The 19,999-nt window shown below is 41.2% G+C and overlaps 1 protein-coding gene across 4 annotated transcripts in view; it reads right to left on the bottom strand.

Moving 5' to 3' along the window:
• Positions 1-19,999, bottom strand: part of LOC139574468 (LIM domain-binding protein 2-like) — a 109,036-nt gene that overhangs the window by 12,827 nt on the left and 76,210 nt on the right. Inside the window, exons 5-8 of one of the 4 annotated variants that reach the window (XM_071399070.1) lie at positions 18,182-18,265; positions 13,953-14,076; positions 10,280-10,333; positions 8,746-8,882 (exon numbers count right to left, since the gene is read on the bottom strand). In XM_071399070.1, the coding sequence (XP_071255171.1) occupies positions 8,746-8,882; positions 10,280-10,333; positions 13,953-14,076; positions 18,182-18,265 (399 nt within the window). Of the gene's footprint in view, positions 1-8,745; positions 8,896-10,279; positions 10,334-13,952; positions 14,077-18,181; positions 18,266-19,999 lie in introns of all 4 variants that reach the window. The other 3 variants (XM_071399071.1, XM_071399068.1, XM_071399069.1) reach the window with 3 other exon arrangements.

Raw genomic sequence — 19,999 nt, 5'->3', positions numbered from 1 at the left:
CCCTTCTAATCCATCTAACCCATCTAACCCTTCTAATCCATCTAACCCTTATAATCATTCCAACCCTCCTTATCCATCTAACCCATCTGACCCTTCTAATCCATCTAACCCTTCTAACCCATCTAACCCTCCTAATCCATCTAACCCTCCTAATCCATCTAACCCATCTGGCCCATCTAATCAATCTAACCCTTCTAACCCATCTAACCCATCTAACCCTTCTAACCCTTCTAATCTATCTAACCCTTCTAAACCATCTAACCATTCTAATCCATCTAACCCTTATAATCATTCCAACCCTCCTTATCCATCTAACCCATCTGACCCTTCTAATCCATCTAACCCTTCTAACCCATCTAACCCATCTAACCCTCCTAATCCATCTAACCCTTCTAATCCATCTAACCCTTCTAATCTATCTAACCCATCTGACCATTCTAATCCATCTAATCAATCTAACCCGTCTAATCCATCTAATCCATCTAACTCATCTAACCCTTCTAATCCCTCTAACCTTTCTAACCCATCTGACCCTTCTAATCCATCTAACCCTTCTAATCCATCTAACACATCTAACCCATCTAATCCATCTAACCCTTCTAATCATTCTAACCCATCTAACCCTTCTAATCATTCTAACCCATCTAACCCTTCTAATAATTCTAACCCATCTGACCATTCGAATCCATCTAACCCTTCTAATCATTCTAACCCATCTAACCCTTCTAATCATTCTAACCAATCTGACCCTTCTAATCCATCTAACCCTTCTAACCCATCTAACCCTTCTAATCCATCTAACCATTCTAATCCATCTAACCCTTCTAACCCATCTAACCCTTCTAACCCATCTGACCCTTCTAATCCATCTGACCCTTCTAATCCATCTAACCCATCTAACCCTTCTAATCCATCTAACCATTCTAATCCATCTAACCCTTCTAACCCATCTAACCCTTCTAATCCATCTAACCCTTCTAACCCATCTGACCCTTCTAACCCATCTGACCCTTCTAATCCATCTGACCCTTCTAATCCATCTAACCCATCTAACGCTTCTAATCCATCTAACCCATCTGGCCCTTCTAATCCATCTAACCCATCTGGCCCATCTAATCCATCTAACCCTTCTAACCCATCTAACCCATCTAACCCTTCTAACCCTTCTAATCCATCTAACCCTTCTAAACCATCTAACCCTTCTAATCCATCTAACCCTTCTAATCATTCCAACCCTCCTTATCCATCTAACCCATCTGACCCTTCTAATCCATCTAACCCTTCTAACCCATCTAACCCATCTAACCCTCCTAATCCATCTAACCCTCCTAATCCATCTAACCCATCTGGCCCATCTAATCCATCTAACCCATCTAACCCATCTAACCCTTCTAACCCTTCTAATCCATCTAACCCTTCTAATCCATCTATCACTTCTAATCCATCTAACCCTTCTAAACCATCTAACCATTCTAATCCATCTAACCCTTATAATCATTCCAACCCTCCTTATCCATCTAACCCATCTGACCCTTCTAATCCATCTAACCCTTCTAACCCATCTAACCCATCTAACCCTCCTAATCCATCTAACCCTCCTAATCCATCTAACCCTTCTAATCCATCTAACCCATCTAATCTATCTAACCCATCTGACCATTCTAACCCTTCTAATCCATCTAACCCTTCTAATCTATCTAACCCATCTGACCATTCTAATCCATCTAATCAATCTAACCCGTCTAATCCATCTAATCCATCTAACTCATCTAACCCTTCTAATCCCTCTAACCTTTCTAACCCATCTGACCCTTCTAATCCATCTAACCCTTCTAATCCATCTAACACATCTAACCCATCTAATCCATCTAACCCTTCTAATCATTCTAACCCATCTAACCCTTCTAATCATTCTAACCCATCTAACCCTTCTAATAATTCTAACCCATCTGACCATTCGAATCCATCTAACCCTTCTAATCATTCTAACCCATCTAACCCTTCTAATCATTCTAACCAATCTGACCCTTCTAATCCATCTAACCCTTCTAACCCATCTAACCCTTCTAATCCATCTAACCATTCTAATCCATCTAACCCTTCTAACCCATCTAACCCTTCTAACCCATCTGACCCTTCTAATCCATCTGACCCTTCTAATCCATCTAACCCATCTAACCCTTCTAATCCATCTAACCATTCTAATCCATCTAACCCTTCTAACCCATCTAACCCTTCTAATGCCATCTAACCCTTCTAACCCATCTAACCCTTCTAACCCATCTGACCCTTCTAATCCATCTGACCCTTCTAATCCATCTAACCCATCTAACGCTTCTAATCCATCTAACCCATCTGGCCCTTCTAATCCATCTAACCCATCTGGCCCATCTAATCCATCTAACCCTTCTAACCCATCTAACCCATCTAACCCTTCTAACCCTTCTAATCCATCTAACCCTTCTAAACCATCTAACCCTTCTAATCCATCTAACCCTTATAATCATTCCAACCCTCCTTATCCATCTAACCCATCTGACCCTTCTAATCCATCTAACCCTTCTAACCCATCTAACCCATCTAACCCTCCTAATCCATCTAACCCTCCTAATCCATCTAACCCATCTGGCCCATCTAATCCATCTTACCCTTCTAACCCATCTAACCCATCTAACCCTTCTAACCCTTCTAATCCATCTAACCCTTCTAAACCATCTAACCCTTCTAATCCATCTAACCCTTATAATCATTCCAACCCTCCTTATCCATCTAACCCTTCTAATCCATCTAACCCATCTAACCCATCTAACCCATCTAACCCTCCTAATCCATCTAACCCTTCTAACCCTCCTAATCCATCTAACCCATCTGACCATTCTAACCCTTCTAATCCATCTAACCCATCTAATCTATCGAACCCATCTGACCATTCTAATCCATCTAACCCATCTAATCCATCTAATCAATCTAACCCTTCTAATCCCTCTAACCTTTCTAACCCATCTGACCCTTCTAATCCATCTAACCCTTCTAATCCATCTAACACATCTAACCCTTCTAATCCATCTAACCCTTCTAATCATTCTAACCCTCCTTATCCATCTAACCCATCTGACCCTTCTAATCCATCTAACCCGTCTAACCCTTCTATTCCATCTAACCCTTCTAATCCATCTAACCCATCTAATCTATCGAACCCATCTGACCATTCTAATCCATCTAACCCATCTAATCCATCTAATCAATCTAACCCTTCTAATCCCTCTAACCTTTCTAACCCATCTGACCCTTCTAACCCTTCTAATCCATCTAACCCTTCTAATCCATCTAACCCTTCTAATCCATCTAACCCTTCTAATCCATCTAACCCTTCTAATCCATCTAATCCATCTAACCCTTCTAATCCATCTAACCCTTCTAACCCATCTGACCCTTCTAACCCATCTGACCCTTCTAACCCATCTGACCCTTCTAACCCATCTGACCCTTCTAATCCATCTGACCATTCTAATCCATCTAACCCATCTAACGATTCTAATCCATCTAACCCTTCTAATCCATCTAACCCATCTAACCCTTCTAATCCCCCTAACCCTTCTAACCTTTCTAACCCATCTGACCCATCTGACCCTTCTAATCCATCTAACCCTTCTAACCCATCTAACCCATCTAACCCTTATAACCCTTCTAATCCATCTAACCCATCTAACCCTTCTAATCCATCTAACCCTTCTAATCCATCTAACCATTATAATCATTCCAACCCTCCTTATCCATCTAACCCATCTGACCCTTCTAATCCATCTAACCCTTCTAACCCATCTAACCCATCTAATCCATCTAACCCTTCGAATCCATCTAACCCTTCGAATCCATCTAACCCTTCTAATACATCTAACCCTTCTAACCCTCCTAATCCATCTAACCCATCTGACCATTCTAATCCATCTAACCCATCTAATCCATCTAATCAATCTAACCCTTCTAATCCCTCTAACCTTTCTAACCCATCTGACCCTTCTAACCCTTCTAATCCATCTAACCCTTCTAATCCATCTAACCCTTCTAATCCATCTAACCCTTCTAATCCATCTAACCCTTCTAATCCATCTAGCCCTTCTAATCCATCTAACCCTTCTAACCCTTCTAACCCATCTGACCCTTCTAACCCATCTGACCCTTCTAACCCATCTGACCCTTCTAACCCATCTGACCCTTCTAATCCATCTGACCATTCTAATCCATCTAACCCATCTAACGATTCTAATCCATCTAACCCTTCTAATCCATCTAACCCATCTAACCCTTCTAATCCCCCTAACCCTTCTAACCTTTCTAACCCATCTGACCCATCTGACCCTTCTAATCCATCTAACCCTTCTAACCCATCTAACCCATCTAACCCTTATAACCCTTCTAATCCATCTAACCCATCTAACCCTTCTAATCCATCTAACCCTTCTAATCCATCTAACCATTATAATCATTCCAACCCTCCTTATCCATCTAACCCAACCCATCTGACCCTTCTAACCCATCTAACCCTTCTAACCCTTCTAACCCATCTAACCCATCTAATCCATCTAACCCTTCGAATCCATCTAACCCTTCTAATCCATCTAACCCTTCTAATACATCTAACCCTTCTAACCCTCCTAATCCATCTAACCCATCTGACCATTCTAACCCTTCTAATCCATCTAACCCATCTAATCTATCTAACCCATCTAACCCATCTAATCCATCTAATCAATCTAACCCTTCTAATCCCTCTAACCCTTCTAACCTTTCTAACCCATCTGACCCTTCTAACCCTTCTAATCCATCTAACCCTCCTTATACATCTAACCCTTCTAACCCATCTAATCCATCTAACCCTTCTAATCCATCTAACCCTTCTAACCCATCTAACCCTTCTAACCCATCTAACCCTTATAATCCATCTAACCCTATAATCCATCTAACCCTTCTAATCCATCTAGCCCTTCTAATCCATCTAACCCATCTAACCCATCTGACCATTCTAACCATTCTAACCCTTCTAACCCATCTGACCATTCTAACCCATCTAACCCATCTAACCCATCTAACCCATCTGACCCATCTGACCATTCTAACCCTTCTAACCCATCTGATCCATCTGATCCATCTAACCCATCTAACCCTTCTAATCCATCTAACCCTTCTAACCCATATAACCCTTCTAACCCTTCTAACCCATATAACCCTTCTAATCCATAAACTGGTGTGGTTCAAATGTTGATGATGTGTGTTTGTTGTTTCACCAGAGGGGTAAAGCCCAGAGCATTACCCTTGGCCATGTGTTTACCTTGTTTCGAAACAACACCCTGCTGCTCCTGCAATAACAGTTGGTGCATGGTGAGATTTTAAGGAGTGTGTGTATGGCTGGTGTGTATGGCGAAGCACCGTGAAGGCGGTGAACCCGTATGTACACGGTCAACCCCTGTCGGTGCACTTTGAGCTAATGAAGCCCCCTCCCACTGATGAAGTGGACTATCCTTCCCTTCCTGCCCCTTGCAGACCAATCAATTTGGGAGGCAGGTAGCCTAGCAGTTAGAGCTTTGGGACAGTAAGGTTACTTGCTCAAAACCCGAGGTGGCAAGGTGAAAAAATCTGCCGTTTTGCCCTTGAGCAAGGTAGTTAACCCGCACAACAACTGCTCCCTGGCCGGCGATAAAGTGGACTTCGATTAAGGCAGCCCCCGCACCTCTCCGATTCAGAGGGATTGGGTTAAATTCGGAAGACACCCTATTTCATTTGAATGCATTCAGTTGTGCAACTGACTAGGTATCCCCGTTCCCTTTCCCAATAGTGATCATGTCGGACATATTTCTATGATATGACCCCTAGCGTTGACGTCACATGAGAACATAGTGAGCTTTTTTCTGTGGTTGATTCTTTATTCGCAATGTGAGGGAATTGAATTGGAGGATGCTAAATCTCTATTTTGATAGGTACAGGTATAAAACTAACAGTGAGTATCTTGGAGATGCAATTGAATAATTTAAGCAATGTTAGATGATTGATTACCAGTAGTTATGTGATCAAATCGACTATGTTAGGATAGTATTGGTTGTTCTAGGCAGGTTGAGTTGTATATCTCATCTCCCCTGGTCTGCTAAACCCTCTTTCTCCTCAGCAGCCCACAACCTCTCACTGCATCTCGGGAGGAAGTCACACAGTTAAATGAAACACATGCTTCACTGCCCATGTGTGTCGATGTGGCGTGGCATGGTAGTTCTCACTACCCTCCTCTGATGTGCAGATGTGTGCACATGTATGAACACACACACACACACACACACACACACACACACACACACACACACACACACACACACACACACACACACACACACACACACACACACACACACACACACACACACACACACACACACACACACACACACACACACACACACACACACACACACACACACACACACACACACAAACACAAACCAAAGAGGATCAGGATTGGGGGGGCAACGTCTCTCAAACCCCCAAGCTACCGCCTCTACACCCTACTATGCCTTAATCACACTAATTAATTTAGGTGAGCTTTTTGACTAAATGACAATATCCACACTGATTTGTCAATTTGCATAGCTAATTAAGTCATTAGCTCAAAACGTGCTGATTGCCAACAAGCCTTGAATTCGCCATCTGTTCCTGCGGGGGTGGTTGTCAATCTACCTCTGGCCAGTTTGGGTGGTCAGACTTGGATTGGGGGAGTGTTAATTGTGATCTAATTAATAATGTTTGATCTACTCATCTCATTATCTTTAGCATTAGCTAGCCAGTTATCCCTGAATGGGCCTATGGGCTGTTAAGACAGCTACAAATGTTCCTTTTCTGATCGTAAGTTAGTGTATTAGCATACTTTTTGAGATATTAGACAACCCCCTTCCCCTTTCCCCTACTTCTTCTGTGTTTGCAGATCTGAAGGAACTGGACAGGTGTAAGCAATATGGTAGATGCTCCTCTATGTCCATTGAAAGGCTGGGCTGAGCCTTCAGCATAAACCTATCTAGTCTCTTAAGATCTGCACATACAGAATGTGTAGGTAAGGACCTATGAGGTGAAATGTTCAGAGGGATACAGATAAAGCGTAACAAATAGAGCTAACAACACATGTTGAGTCACACATGTTCACACATTTTCTACCTGACAGACAACCATATCTGTTCTACACAATCCATTTATATCTGAATGTTCCCAATGAATCCCCCAGCAAACACATAGGAGTACTCTGCATGGTTTCATAGTAGCACTCTACATGGTTTTCAATGTCATTTCAGCCCAGCAACCAGTAGAGGTCCCTGTTGAACAACACTACAACCCACTCCCCCTCCTTTCTCTATGCCCCCCATTCACCCACTCCCTCCCTTTCCTCCTTGTCCTCTCCTTATTGTCATTGGGCTCACGTAGGGCCTGTGCTCAGCCAACGAACGAACAACTTCTCAGACAAAGCTAGCAGGCGTGCAACATATGTAACCAGCATGTTACCGCCACTGCTCTTAAAGACGAATGTCAACATTAGCCATAGGAAGTGTGTGTTCTTAAAGAAAGGAAGGGGGGTGAGGAGGGAGAGGAGGTTATGTGTGGGAAGAAAAGGAGAGGAGAAGGGGGGTGTATACAGATATACTGATAATGAGTGATGGCACAGAGCCAAACAGCCTCCCACTGAGAAAACAATTTGTGTGTGTGTGTGTGTGTGTGTGTGCGTCCGAGTGATTGAGTAAGAGATAGAAGAGAGTGAGAGGTAGCTAGAGTTGGAGAGGGTGTGTGTCTATTTGTGTGTGAGAAAGGGAGAGTGAGGGAGAGTGAGGGAGAGAGATCGAGAAAGAGCAAGAGAGAGGGGGGAGCTTGAGTTGGAGAGGGTGTGTGTCTATGTGGGTGTGAGAGAGAAAAAGAGAGAGACATAAAAAATATATACATAGAGAAAAAAATAGAGACGCCTTGGGAATTAAAAAGCATGACCTGCGGCACCGTGAGGAACAACGTAACCCAAAACAAAGAGGGTTCACAGTTCCCCAGTCTCCCTCCCCACTCCCTCCCTCCCTGCCTCCCTCCCTCCTAACCCCCCCCCCCCCCCCCCCATCCAAAGTGACTACAGTACTAAGCAGTCAGTATGACTCCTAACAGTCCATACAGCAAACGCAGGGTGTGATAGTGAGAAAGTACTATAGCCTGTCCAAACAATTGAGGCGCAATAGCACTTTATCCCCCGGGGTGATGTGAAGCGCGAGGTGTAACACTCAGTGGTTTAAGTAGGTGTTTAACCTCAAACTGTGTCAAGTGGCCCCATTGTATTGACATGTCGAGGAAGAAAATATGCTATGCATGGGATAGACTAGAGCCATGGAGTGCCAGATGATACAGCACTCTCCAGAGCAGAGGGTATGAAGCAACAGGAGAGGATCATTCTAGATGAATACTTGAATAAACATAAACATATTATGATGGTAGATTGATAGTCCTATAAATTAATTGTTGTGTTTCATTACATGCCTTCCTGCCTACGTGTCTATAGTAGCTGTGTAGAAGGGGTGTATAGGGGTGTATAGTGGTGTAAGAAGGTATAAGAGGGTGTATAGGGGTGTATCGTCTTGTAAGAAGGCACAAGATGGTGTATAGTGGTGTAAGAGAATGTATAGTGGTGTATAGAGGTATATAGTGATGTAAGAGTGGGCCAAACCCAGTAGATCTGATGCTTACAGGTACCTGACTGGAAAGGCTGAAGTTGCTGGCAGGGCTTCTCTTCTTACTGTTGGCATTGCCCACGCTGCTGTTGGCACTGCTGGCAGAGTTCTTCCTTTTCCTCCTCTTCGTCGTCGTCTGTCTCGTTGGCTCAGCTTTGGCACGACCAGCAAAGGAAACAAGAGCCATGGCGGACAACATAATGCATACACCAAGGTGGGGGTAATTCATAAAGAAGATATGTGTATATTGACATGCACACACACGCACCCATGCAAGAATGCACAAACAGACAGACAGACATACATACACACGCACAATACGTACAACACGCAACAACTAAAAAATGATCCATGCTTTGTTAATATCAGAGGTGAAATCAAAAGGCGTTAACATCTCCCAAGACATGCACTAGTTGGAAAGATCCCATGTTTCATTTGTATAAATGCTCAACAATAGAACGTGCTGCTTGACTTAATGTGAATGCCTTAAGGACCTTGGTGTTGTACAGTTCTCAAAAGCCTGCCCAACTTAAAACTACACTACTGTGAGAGATAACACCATCTTTTATAAAATGACTCTACTGTGAGAGATAACACCATCTTTTATAAAACTACACTACTGTGAGAGATAACACCACCTTGTCACGCCTACTCCCGTTCCCTCGCTCCTGCGCTCGACGTCGCCGGTCTACTAACCACCGGTCCTGGCAACCCACATTACGCATACCTGGCAACCATCATTACGCACACCTGCTCCCCATCGCTATGCACACCTGGACTTCATCATTTACTTGATTACTTCCTCTTTATTTAGCCCTCAGTATCCTCTGTCTTCAGGCAGTATTGGTTTTGTTTTCTCTCACGTTCTGGACGCTTCTCATGTTTGTTCATCTGTATCGTTTCTTTATTAAACTCAATTTCTGCACCTGCTTCCTGACTCCCAGCGTATACGTTACACACCTTTTATAAAACTACTCTACTCAGAGATAACACCATCTTTTATAAAACTACTCTACTGTAAGATAACACCATCTTTTATAAAACTACACTACTGTGAGAGATAACACCATCTTTTATAAAACTACTCTACTGTAAGATAACACCATCTTTTATAAAACTACTCTACTGTAAGATAACACCATCTTTTATAAAACTACTCTACTGTAAGATAACACCATCTTTTATAAAACTACACTACTGTGAGAGATAACACCATCTTTTATCTTACTGTATCTATATTTGTAATTTATTATTATATATTTGTATTGCTGTGATTTGTCTTCATGAGTCAGATTGTTTGTTTGTTTGCGTCACCATATGAAGCGGTGATGCACAGTGTGGTGTCTTAGCAAACATTCATAGTGACTTAGCATGAAATACTGAATGTGACATGCAGTCATCTAATTTCGTCTTTAGGCGGTTGTTGAGCATTCATGACAAAAAGTACACAACAATGTATTTCATGGCATTCTGTTCAGAGAGAGAATAAAATACAATCTCCTAGACTACTTCGCTCTTTATTGAAAACTACAGGAAGACAGAAAAGGTACCTTTTTTGTGATTTGTGGGGAATATTTCCGTTTTGAAATTCTGTGGATGTCCAGCTGAAACCAGAATCAAAATGAGTTTTGTTTATTGAAGGGATTCATTATTTTAAGTAATTAAATATCAGAGAGAGAGAGCGAGAGCAGAAATTACAACAGAGAGAATGTAAGAGAAAAGATAGCTGTACATTCACTGCAATGCACAGACAAATATATTGTCTAAATATTATTACTGTTGACTAATATTTCGAAAAACATTATTTCTAAGGTGTACAATTCTGAATTTTTTTTTTTTTCTAATTATGAGCCACACATTTCATGAATTTATCAATAAAATATTTAATAAAATAAAGGGTATATCCTTGATCATTATTCTTGTGTAAAGTAATAAGATAGGTTAAGTAGAGATCTTAGCAGTACTTATATCTGTTTCTGATGTACATAAATTATGGATTTAGCTATTTTCACCAAGTGTTTGTAAGAGAGAATGTTATTCCTCTGAATGTCAGTGTGGGAAAAACAACATTTCTGTGATCTTCAAAAAGATATCTGAAAACTAAATACATTTCTTATACTAATCACACCAAGGGAGATGCTTTAGTATTCAAAGGCAACCAGCGACGTATAATTTATCTGAAAAGATAACATAACTGAAGAACATACAGTGCATTCGGAAAGTATTCAGACCTCTTGACTTTTCCCACATGTTACGTTACAGCCTTATTCTAAAATCTATATTTTTTTTTTTAAATCCTCATCAATCTACACAAAATACACCATAATGACAAAGCAAAAACTGGTTTTTAGAAAGTTTAGCAAATGTATTAGAAATACAAAACAGAAATACTTTATTTACGTAAGTATTCAGACCCTTTGCTATGAGACTCAAAATTGAGCTCAGGTACATCCTGTTTCCATTGATCATCCTTGAGATTTTGCTACAACTTGATTGGAGTCCACCTGTGGTAAATTCAAATGATTGGACATGATTTGGAAAGGCACACACTGTCTATATAAGGTCCCACAGTTGACAGTGCATGTCAGGGCAAAAACCAAGCCATGAGGTAGAAGGAATTGTCCGTAGAGCTCCGAGACAGGATTGTATCAAGGCACAGATCTTGGGAAGGGTACCAAAACATTTCTGCAGCATTGAAGGTCCCCAAGAACACAGTGGCCTCCATCATTCTTAAATGGAAGAAGTTTGGAACCACCAAGACTCTTCCTAGAGCTGGCCGCTCGGCCAAACTGAGAAATCGGGGGAGAAGGGCCTTGGTCAGGGAGGTGACCAAGAACCCAATGGTCACTCTGACAGAGCTCCAGAGTTCCTCTGTGGAGATGGGAAAACCTTCCAAAAGAACAACCATCTCTGCAATACTTAACCAATCAGGCCTTTATGGTAGAGTGGCCAGACGGGAGCCACTCCTCAGGAAAAGGCACATGACAGCCCGCTTGGAGTTTTCCAAAAGGCACCTAAAGACTCTCAGACCACGAGAAACCAGATTCTCTGGTCTGATGAAACCAAGATTGAACATTTTGGCCTGAATGCCAAGCGTCACATCTGGAGGAAACCTGGCACCATCCCTACGGTGAAGCATGGTGGTGGGAGCATCATGCTGTGGGGATGTTTTCAGTGGCAAGGACTGGGAGACTAGTGAGGAGTAAAGTACAGAGATCCTTGATGAAAACCTGCTCCAGAGCTCTCAGGTCCTCAGCCTGGGGCGAAGGTTCACCTTCCAACAGGACAATGACCCTAAGCACACAGCCAAGACAACGCAGGAATGGCTTTGGGACAAGTCTCTGAATGTCCTTGAGTAACCCAGTCAGAGCCCGAACCCAATCGAATCTCTGGAGAGACCTGAAAATAGCTGTACAGCGACGCTCCCCATCCAACCTGACAGATCTTGAGAGGATCTGCAGAAAAGAATGGGAGAAACTCCCCAAATTCAGGTGTGCCAAGCTTGTGCCATTGAAGACTTGAAGCTGTAATCACTGCCAAAGGTGCTTCAACAAAGGGTCTGAATACTTATGGAAATGTGATATCAGGTTTTTTAAATACATTTGCAAAAATGTATAAAAAACAGTTTTTGCTTTGTCATTATAGGATATTGTGTGTGGATTGATGAGGGAAAAAAACGATTTAATCCATTTTAGAATAAGGGTGTAATGTAACAAAATGTGGAAAAAGTCCAGTGTTCTGAATACTTTCCGAATGCACTGTACACCTTTTTTTAATCATAACTGTAATCTCTGCACCCAGAACCAAATAAACTTCTGTATTGCTAGTCAATTGTAATGTTTAAGGTTGTCACGAGAAACTATCAAAACGGTGACAAGTCTATTACCAATTCCCATCCACTACTTTGACAAACCCAGGAACAGGAACATGATGTCCATTGTCAGAAACAACCATCTCTGGCATCACAACTGTTTACGTCGATGTCGAACAAATGACGCACTAAAACTTGTCCATTTCCATCAAAAATACTTATCAGTGCATAAATGCATCCGTGCTTCCTTCCTCGCTAAAACAGAACCATTTTCCAGGTCTGAGAAGAATTGGAGGAAAGATGAAAAACTTGACTAATAAGGAAACCACAATTACACAATTATTAGACCAGCTTAGTTCAGTTTGGCTTCCTTTAAAAACACAGGCAGACAGACGAACTGTAGTGGCACACGAAAGATTTATTACCAGCAAAACTGATCCTAGATCTGTGTCAAATGATAAAAGCTACCATTCTAATAATCTGGCTATACACCCAATACAATGTTAAGAATAAAGTCCACTAGTGAAACAGGTATTGAGTAAAGGCAATATGTAAAGACATATACAGAGGGTTCTGGATCCCAAAGCTGCTGTCAGCTCCTATACAGCGTTTGGCACCTTACATTTTTTTTCACTGAACCCTGATACTATACAACATGAAATTGAACAAAGGTTTATCTCCTTGTGCACAATTACACATTGACAGTTCAACTTCTCCTTTTCCAAAGCGTCTGTTCCAGATGATTCTACGCTCATTGACAGTGAGAATTCAAACCTCTTGGGAGCTATCAGCGAGGGAGTTGGATCTTGTAGTTTGATTACACCAGGCACCCTTAATTAAAGTTCAGAAGCCTTGCACATTACACAGGTCTGAGTCAAAGGGTTTCTACTGGTGTTGCTTTTTTAAGACGTCTTGTCATGCCCTGGCGAACATTGCAGTAATTTGCAGCCCTTGAATATGTCAAAAACTCCAGCTTTAATATTGCACAGCCAGTTTAAGCCAACTATTTTTTAAGAACCACCCTTCCAACATCAATCATAAAACCCTGAAATGGCCGGTTACAGTCTATTCAAATAAAAATTCCAGAGGAAGTCCTGATAAATTTCCTGATTCCTGACAGGGAGAATAAATTTGAGGTATTTAGAGGTATATTTAGAAATACAAATAATGTAATAACAATTGATTACATTCTCTGTTTTTTCAACATGGTCTCTAGAAATTAGACAATCTAACCATTGTCATTATATCACCTCAGCTCTCCTATTACTATAGTCACTATAATAACATTGGTTGTGTCCCATAGGGCACTGGTGAAAAGTATTGCACTATACCGGGAATATGGTGCCATTTGGAACACAGTATTGATAGTTGCAGAACAGTGTGTTTGGTTAGTAAAGCCGTATAAACGTTACCTGGCGGGGCCACCATTCTCTGCCACTTCTGGAACAGGCATGTCTTCAGACAGTCCCTAGGGCTGAGGTTGTAGGTCTTGTGCCTGGACATGAGCTCCTGCATGGGCTCCAGGATGACACACAGCTGCAGATGATGGAAAAAACGAACACACACACGCAAATGTTAGATTTGGTAGTATAAAAACGCAAATGCATATATAGTACATATACACATTGTTTTCCATGTTGGTGAAGATGGATCTGTAATTGTTGTGTGAGCTTCGCTCTAAAGGGTATAATTTCTACATACTGTATCTGAAACTCTGTATTACAGAATCCAACAAGGAGAATCCTCAAGTGATCTATGAAGTCATCACAAAGAGGACACGTGGGCCAGTTTGTCAGTTTAAATAGGTAAGACACTCACAGCTGTGTAACTTTCACATGTGGCAAACAGCCTCCCTCAACAGTTATCTTAGGCAGCAACAAACATCAAAATGCTCGTCCCTGCTGTCACACCAAAGCATTGTCATGCAGGTACACAGACCCTTCAAATTAGTGGATTCAGCTATTTCAGCCACACCCTTTGATGACAGGTGTATAAAAAAGATTACACAGCCATGCAATCTCCACAGACAAACATTGGCAGTAGAATGGCCATACTAAGGAACTCAGTGACTTTCAACGTGGCATCATCATAGAATGCCACCTTTCCAACAAGTCAGTTTGTCAAATTTCTGCCCTGCTAGAGCTGCCCCAGTCAACTGTAAGTGCTGTTATTGTGAAGTGGAAACGTCTAGGAGCAACAACGGCTCAGCTGTGAAGTGGTAGGCCAAACAAGCTCACAGAATGGGACCACCGAGTGCTGAAGCGCATAGCGCGTAAAAATTGTCTGTCCTCGGTTGCAACGCTCACTACAGAGTTCCAAACTGCACCGGCTCGAGTGGTGTAAAGCTCGCCGCCATTGGACTCTGGAGCAGTGAAAACAAGTTCACTGGAGTGATGAATCACACTTTACCATCTGGCAGTCCGATGGACGAATCTGGGTTTGGCGAATGCCAGGAGAACTCTACCTGCCCCAATGCATAGTGCCAACTGCAAAGTTTGGTTGAGGAGGAATAATGTTCTGGCGCTGTTTGTCAAGGTTTGGAAAGGGAAATCTTAAAGCTATAGCATACAATGACATTCTAGACAATTTCTGTGCTTCCAACTATATGGCAACAGTTTGGGGAAGGCCCTTTCTTGTTTCAGCATGATAATGCCCCCGTACACAAAGCGAGGTCCACACAGAAATGGTTTGTACTCATACAGGTGTAGGATCTTAATTGGATCACAACTGTTGAAGGAGAACCTTCCAGCAATGCAGGAAATGTCAAATTTGTAGTGTATTTGATGTTTAAAAGGCTTCTCGAGTTAGTAATTTCCCCTTTTGCCTTACTAAAAATGTATAAACCCATACAAAAAATGTCCATTAATTATAATCCACATAATAATTCACATTTCCTGTTGCTGCAGGATTTGTTTTCCTGCTGTAGCAAACTGGCTCAAATTAAGATCCTACATATCTAGGCCTATCAAAACAGACCTGGATGTGTAAATAGGATCAGTTTAGCCTTTTAGATCATAAGGAATAAGAGTCACTACTACTACAGATCTATTTCCTAATGCCATTGGACGGTATGCAGGCGAAGAGAACATGCATGTAACACATGTAGCACACTAAGCCCATGTTGTTTCTCTGTTGCTGTCCTCTTGACACGGCTATATCCCCCCTAGCTCAGGGAACAATCCCTGGATTTGACCCTGAAAACAAGTGCTATTTTCAGGTTGAATGGTAGGAAGTCTGCTGCACGGCTCTAACACATGGAAAGGCTTAAATACAGTGACCAAAAAAAAAGCTTGTTTTGACCCTTGGCCAGGAAACCGTCAGTCTCTTTGGGAAGAACTGATAGATGGTAGGAAATGCATGGGCGCCGTTTGAAAGACAATAAAGACTCCATTTATGTGAGGAGAGGGCGTATTTTATTTGAACAGCGACACTCTAAGATAGCAAGAGAGGAATCATTACGGCTCACTGTGACGTGAGGCAGACCGATGATATTTACTCAATGTACAGTATGAAATTGACCCCACCTCCAAAAGTCAGCCAATTCCTAATTTGCCTCATAGCCAAGACTAGGATTTGTTGGTGAAAAATTACAAGAGGTATTTTGTTTGGGATAAGTTAGGTAGGTTGTGGGGTGTCATAAAAATGAAAACTCAAAGGAATAGCCTAGTAGCGTTACACTAACGGCCATTAGCGAAATCTCCTATAGGTAATGGATGACATATTGTCATTAACTGTAAAGCAAGTCTGTCTGTGTAATTTGAGTTATGCAAAATAACTAAATAATATACTGTAGGTGTGTTATGGCGCACACCTCTCCAAAACTAAACTCAATGTATTCCATATGATCATTCCATATGCTTTCCATAATTATTTTCATGGTATGCTGCAAGAAATCTTTAAAAAAAACATGAATCCAACAAAATGTTAAGAACGGTCATTCAAAAATCTACCCAAAAGCCCTCTGTCTCTGTCTCTGTCTCTGTCTCTCTCCCCTCTCTCTCCCTCCCCTCTCTCTACACATTCTTCATAATAAACAGCGGCTAAGCTCTTCGCCGTCTCTCCGTGCTGCATTTCACAATTATGAGTCAACAGGGAGCATTCATTAATGTTATGCTAATTTTCTCAATCCAATTAATTCACTCCCTCTCTCTTTTCTCCCTCACTCTTCTTCTCTTGTTCTCCCATTTGGAAATCGGAGCTGTCACTCAATCTTGGAATGAAAAGCACAAACAAAAGACATCTGAAATACTGACTAATGTATTCTGGTGCAGACTGCTGAGAAGTCCACTAAGTTTATGTTATAAATACACTGAGGACTGGAACCAAAAAGTAAAGAAGAACATACATATAGGTGGATATTCACTGATGCATTTATGTATTCAGAATAATATAACATTGTAATAGCTCTCAGTACTGTTTTATATATTCAGATTAAAATAATTTATTGTGATAGCTGTCAATACTGGTTTATGTATTCAGATTAAAATAACATATTGTGATAGCTGTCAGTACTGTTTTATGTATTCAGATTAAAATAACATATTGTGATAGCTGTCAGTACTGTTTTATGTATTCAGATTAAAATAACATATGTGATAGCTGTCAGTACTGTTATGTATTCAGATTAAAATAACATATTGTGATAGCTGTCAGTACTGTTTTATGTATTCAGATTAAAATAAAATGTTGTAATCGCTGTCAGTACTGTTTTATGTATTCAGATTAAAATAACATATTGTGATAGCTGTCAGTACTGTTTTATGTGTTCAGATTAAAATAACATATTGTGATAGCTGTCAGTACTGTTTTATGTATTCAGATTAAAATAACATATTGTGATAGCTGTCAGTACTGTTTTATGTATTCAGATTAAAATAACATATTGTGATAGCTGTCAGTACTGTTATGTATTCAGATTAAAATAACATATTGTAATAGCTGTCAGTACTGTTTTATGTATTCAGATTAAAATAAAATGTTGTAATAGCTGTCAGTACTGTTTTATGTATTCAGATTAAAATAACATATTGTGATAGCTGTCAGTACTGTTTTATGTATTCAGATTAAAATAACATGTTGTAATAGCTGTCAGTACTGTTTTATGTATTCAGATTAAAATAACATATGGTGACATCTATCAGTACTGTCTGTGAATGGAATTATGTTATATATTCCATCTTGACATTTTATAAATATTCATTTTCAGGTACCTAACAATTACAAATTGTGGAGGGTATGGTATGGTACCTATATCAAGGTGATTGATGGACTGAATAGTGTGTGTGTGTGTGTGTGCGTGTGTGCGTGTGTGGTGTGTGTGTGTGTGTGTGTGTGTGTGTGTGTGTGTGTGTATGTGTGTGTGTGGTGTGTGTGTGTGTGTGCACATCTTTGTGTGTGTGTCTATGTGAAAGGGAGAGAGAGAGCAACAGAAAGCAACAGAAAGACCCACACAGACACAGCCGGAGAGAGACAGACAGAGAGACAGACACAGACAGACACATAGACACAGACAGAGAGAGACAGAGAGACAGAGACAGAAACTGAAGGACACAGACAGAGACAGCGAGAGACAGAGAGACAGACACAGAGAGACAGAGAGAGACAGACACAGAGAGACAAACAGGAGACAGAGAGCTCTTACCCTGAGGTAGTTGAGGGTGAAGTTGGTCAGCCCCATGCGGGTGATGTTTTTGGAGAGCTGTTCCAGAACCTGGGGGTCTTGTGCCTAAGGGTTGAGGGGGGGGGGGGGGCAACATACAGTTTGCATTAATATTAACTACTAATATTAATTTGTTAGAACTCTTTTATATAATAGAAGTCTTCAGTCTGAAAATGCTGTGTATTGACAAAACAAAAGACAGATGAGAAGCCTAGCCTGGCTCTGCTTCCATTCAAAATCAAAAACACACTAATTCCCAGTTGAATCTTGGTGTAGAGAAAGTCAGGAAAGAAGGACGATGGAAAAAAACACACTTTAAAATCGGTTTATCTTAGAGTATGATTTGAAATTGGAAACTAAATATCAATATCAAGAAGCCACCTGACTACAGCTTAGTGTTGTGAGAACCTGTGACTCCAAGAGATGTCAAATACTTTCTCAACTATGGTCATCAACAACTACATTGAATACCCATTCAAAAATTCAGTGTCAGAATACACGAGCCTTGAAATACCCACAAAGCTGTCCCACTGGGCAGACGTCAGCTCAACGTCTAGTTTTGATTTACATTTGGTTGAGTTGTCAACTAACGTGAATTGAATGTGAAATCAAAAAATTATTTCATAATTTCATTGAATTTAGGTTAAAAGTTGTGTGGAAAAAATATGAAATGGGCCTCCCGAGTGGCGTAGCAGTCTAAGGCACAGCATCACTGTGCTAGAGGCATCACTATAGACCCGGGTTTGATCCCAGGCTGTATCACAACCAGCCGTGATCGGGAGTCCCATAGGGAGGCGCACAATTGGCCTAGCGTCATTCGGGTTAGGGGAGGGTTTGGCCGGGGGGGCTTAACTTGGCTCATTGCGCTCTAGCGACTCCTTGTGGCAGGCCGGTAGCCTGCAGGCTGACCTCGGTCGTCAGGTGAACGGTGTTTCCTCTGACAAATTGGTGTGGCTGGCTTCCGGGATTAAGTGGGCGGTTGTTAAGAAGCGCGGTTTGGCGCTTCTTAACAACCTTCGCCTCCTGAGCCGGTTGAGAGGTTGCAGCGATGAGACAAGATCAAAATTGGGGAGAAAAAGGAGATAAAATACAAATCTGTTTTCAAATCCAATTACTTTTCCACATTGATTCAACACCATCACATTTTATATTTTGTATGACATGATGTGAAAACAACATTGATTCAACCAGCTTTTGCCCAGTGGGGTGAAACTATGAAATACCCACAACACGTATTTTTGTCACGTTCCTGACCTTATTTCCTTGTTTTGTCTTTATTTAGTATGGTCAGGGCGTGAGTTGGGGTGGGCAGTCTATGTTATTTGTTTCTATGTTTAGGTTTGTTCGTTTGGCCTAATATGGTTCTCAATCAGAGGCAGGTGTTTGTCATTGTCTCTGATTGGGAACCATATTAAGGTAGGCTGTTTTCAATGTTTGTTTGTGGGTGATTGTTGCCGTGTCTGTGTTTGTTCGCCACACGGTACTGTTTTCGTTCGTTTGTTCACGTCGTTTATTGTTTTGTATTTTGTCAAGTGTTTTTCGACTTCGTTCATATAATTAAATCATGTATTCAAACCACGCTGCGCTTTGGTCCGATCCTTGCTCCTCCTCAGACGAGGAGGATTACGACGAATGTTACAATTTTTCCAATACAAAATGTGTGCTTTTACAAGAAATTAATGTTTGAGCAAAAAAAATATGTTTAGAATTTTATAACAAAGCCTGCAAAATGTGTGTGTGTTTGTGTGCGTGTGAGCACATACAGTACATCCATGTGCATGTGTATATGTGTGTATGTGT

Source organism: Salvelinus alpinus, chromosome 4, assembly GCF_045679555.1.
Source record: "Salvelinus alpinus chromosome 4, SLU_Salpinus.1, whole genome shotgun sequence".
Classification (NCBI taxonomy): domain Eukaryota; kingdom Metazoa; phylum Chordata; class Actinopteri; order Salmoniformes; family Salmonidae; genus Salvelinus; species Salvelinus alpinus.
Note: the sequence above shows the minus strand (reverse complement) of the source record. Positions and strands in the feature narration are given on the sequence as shown.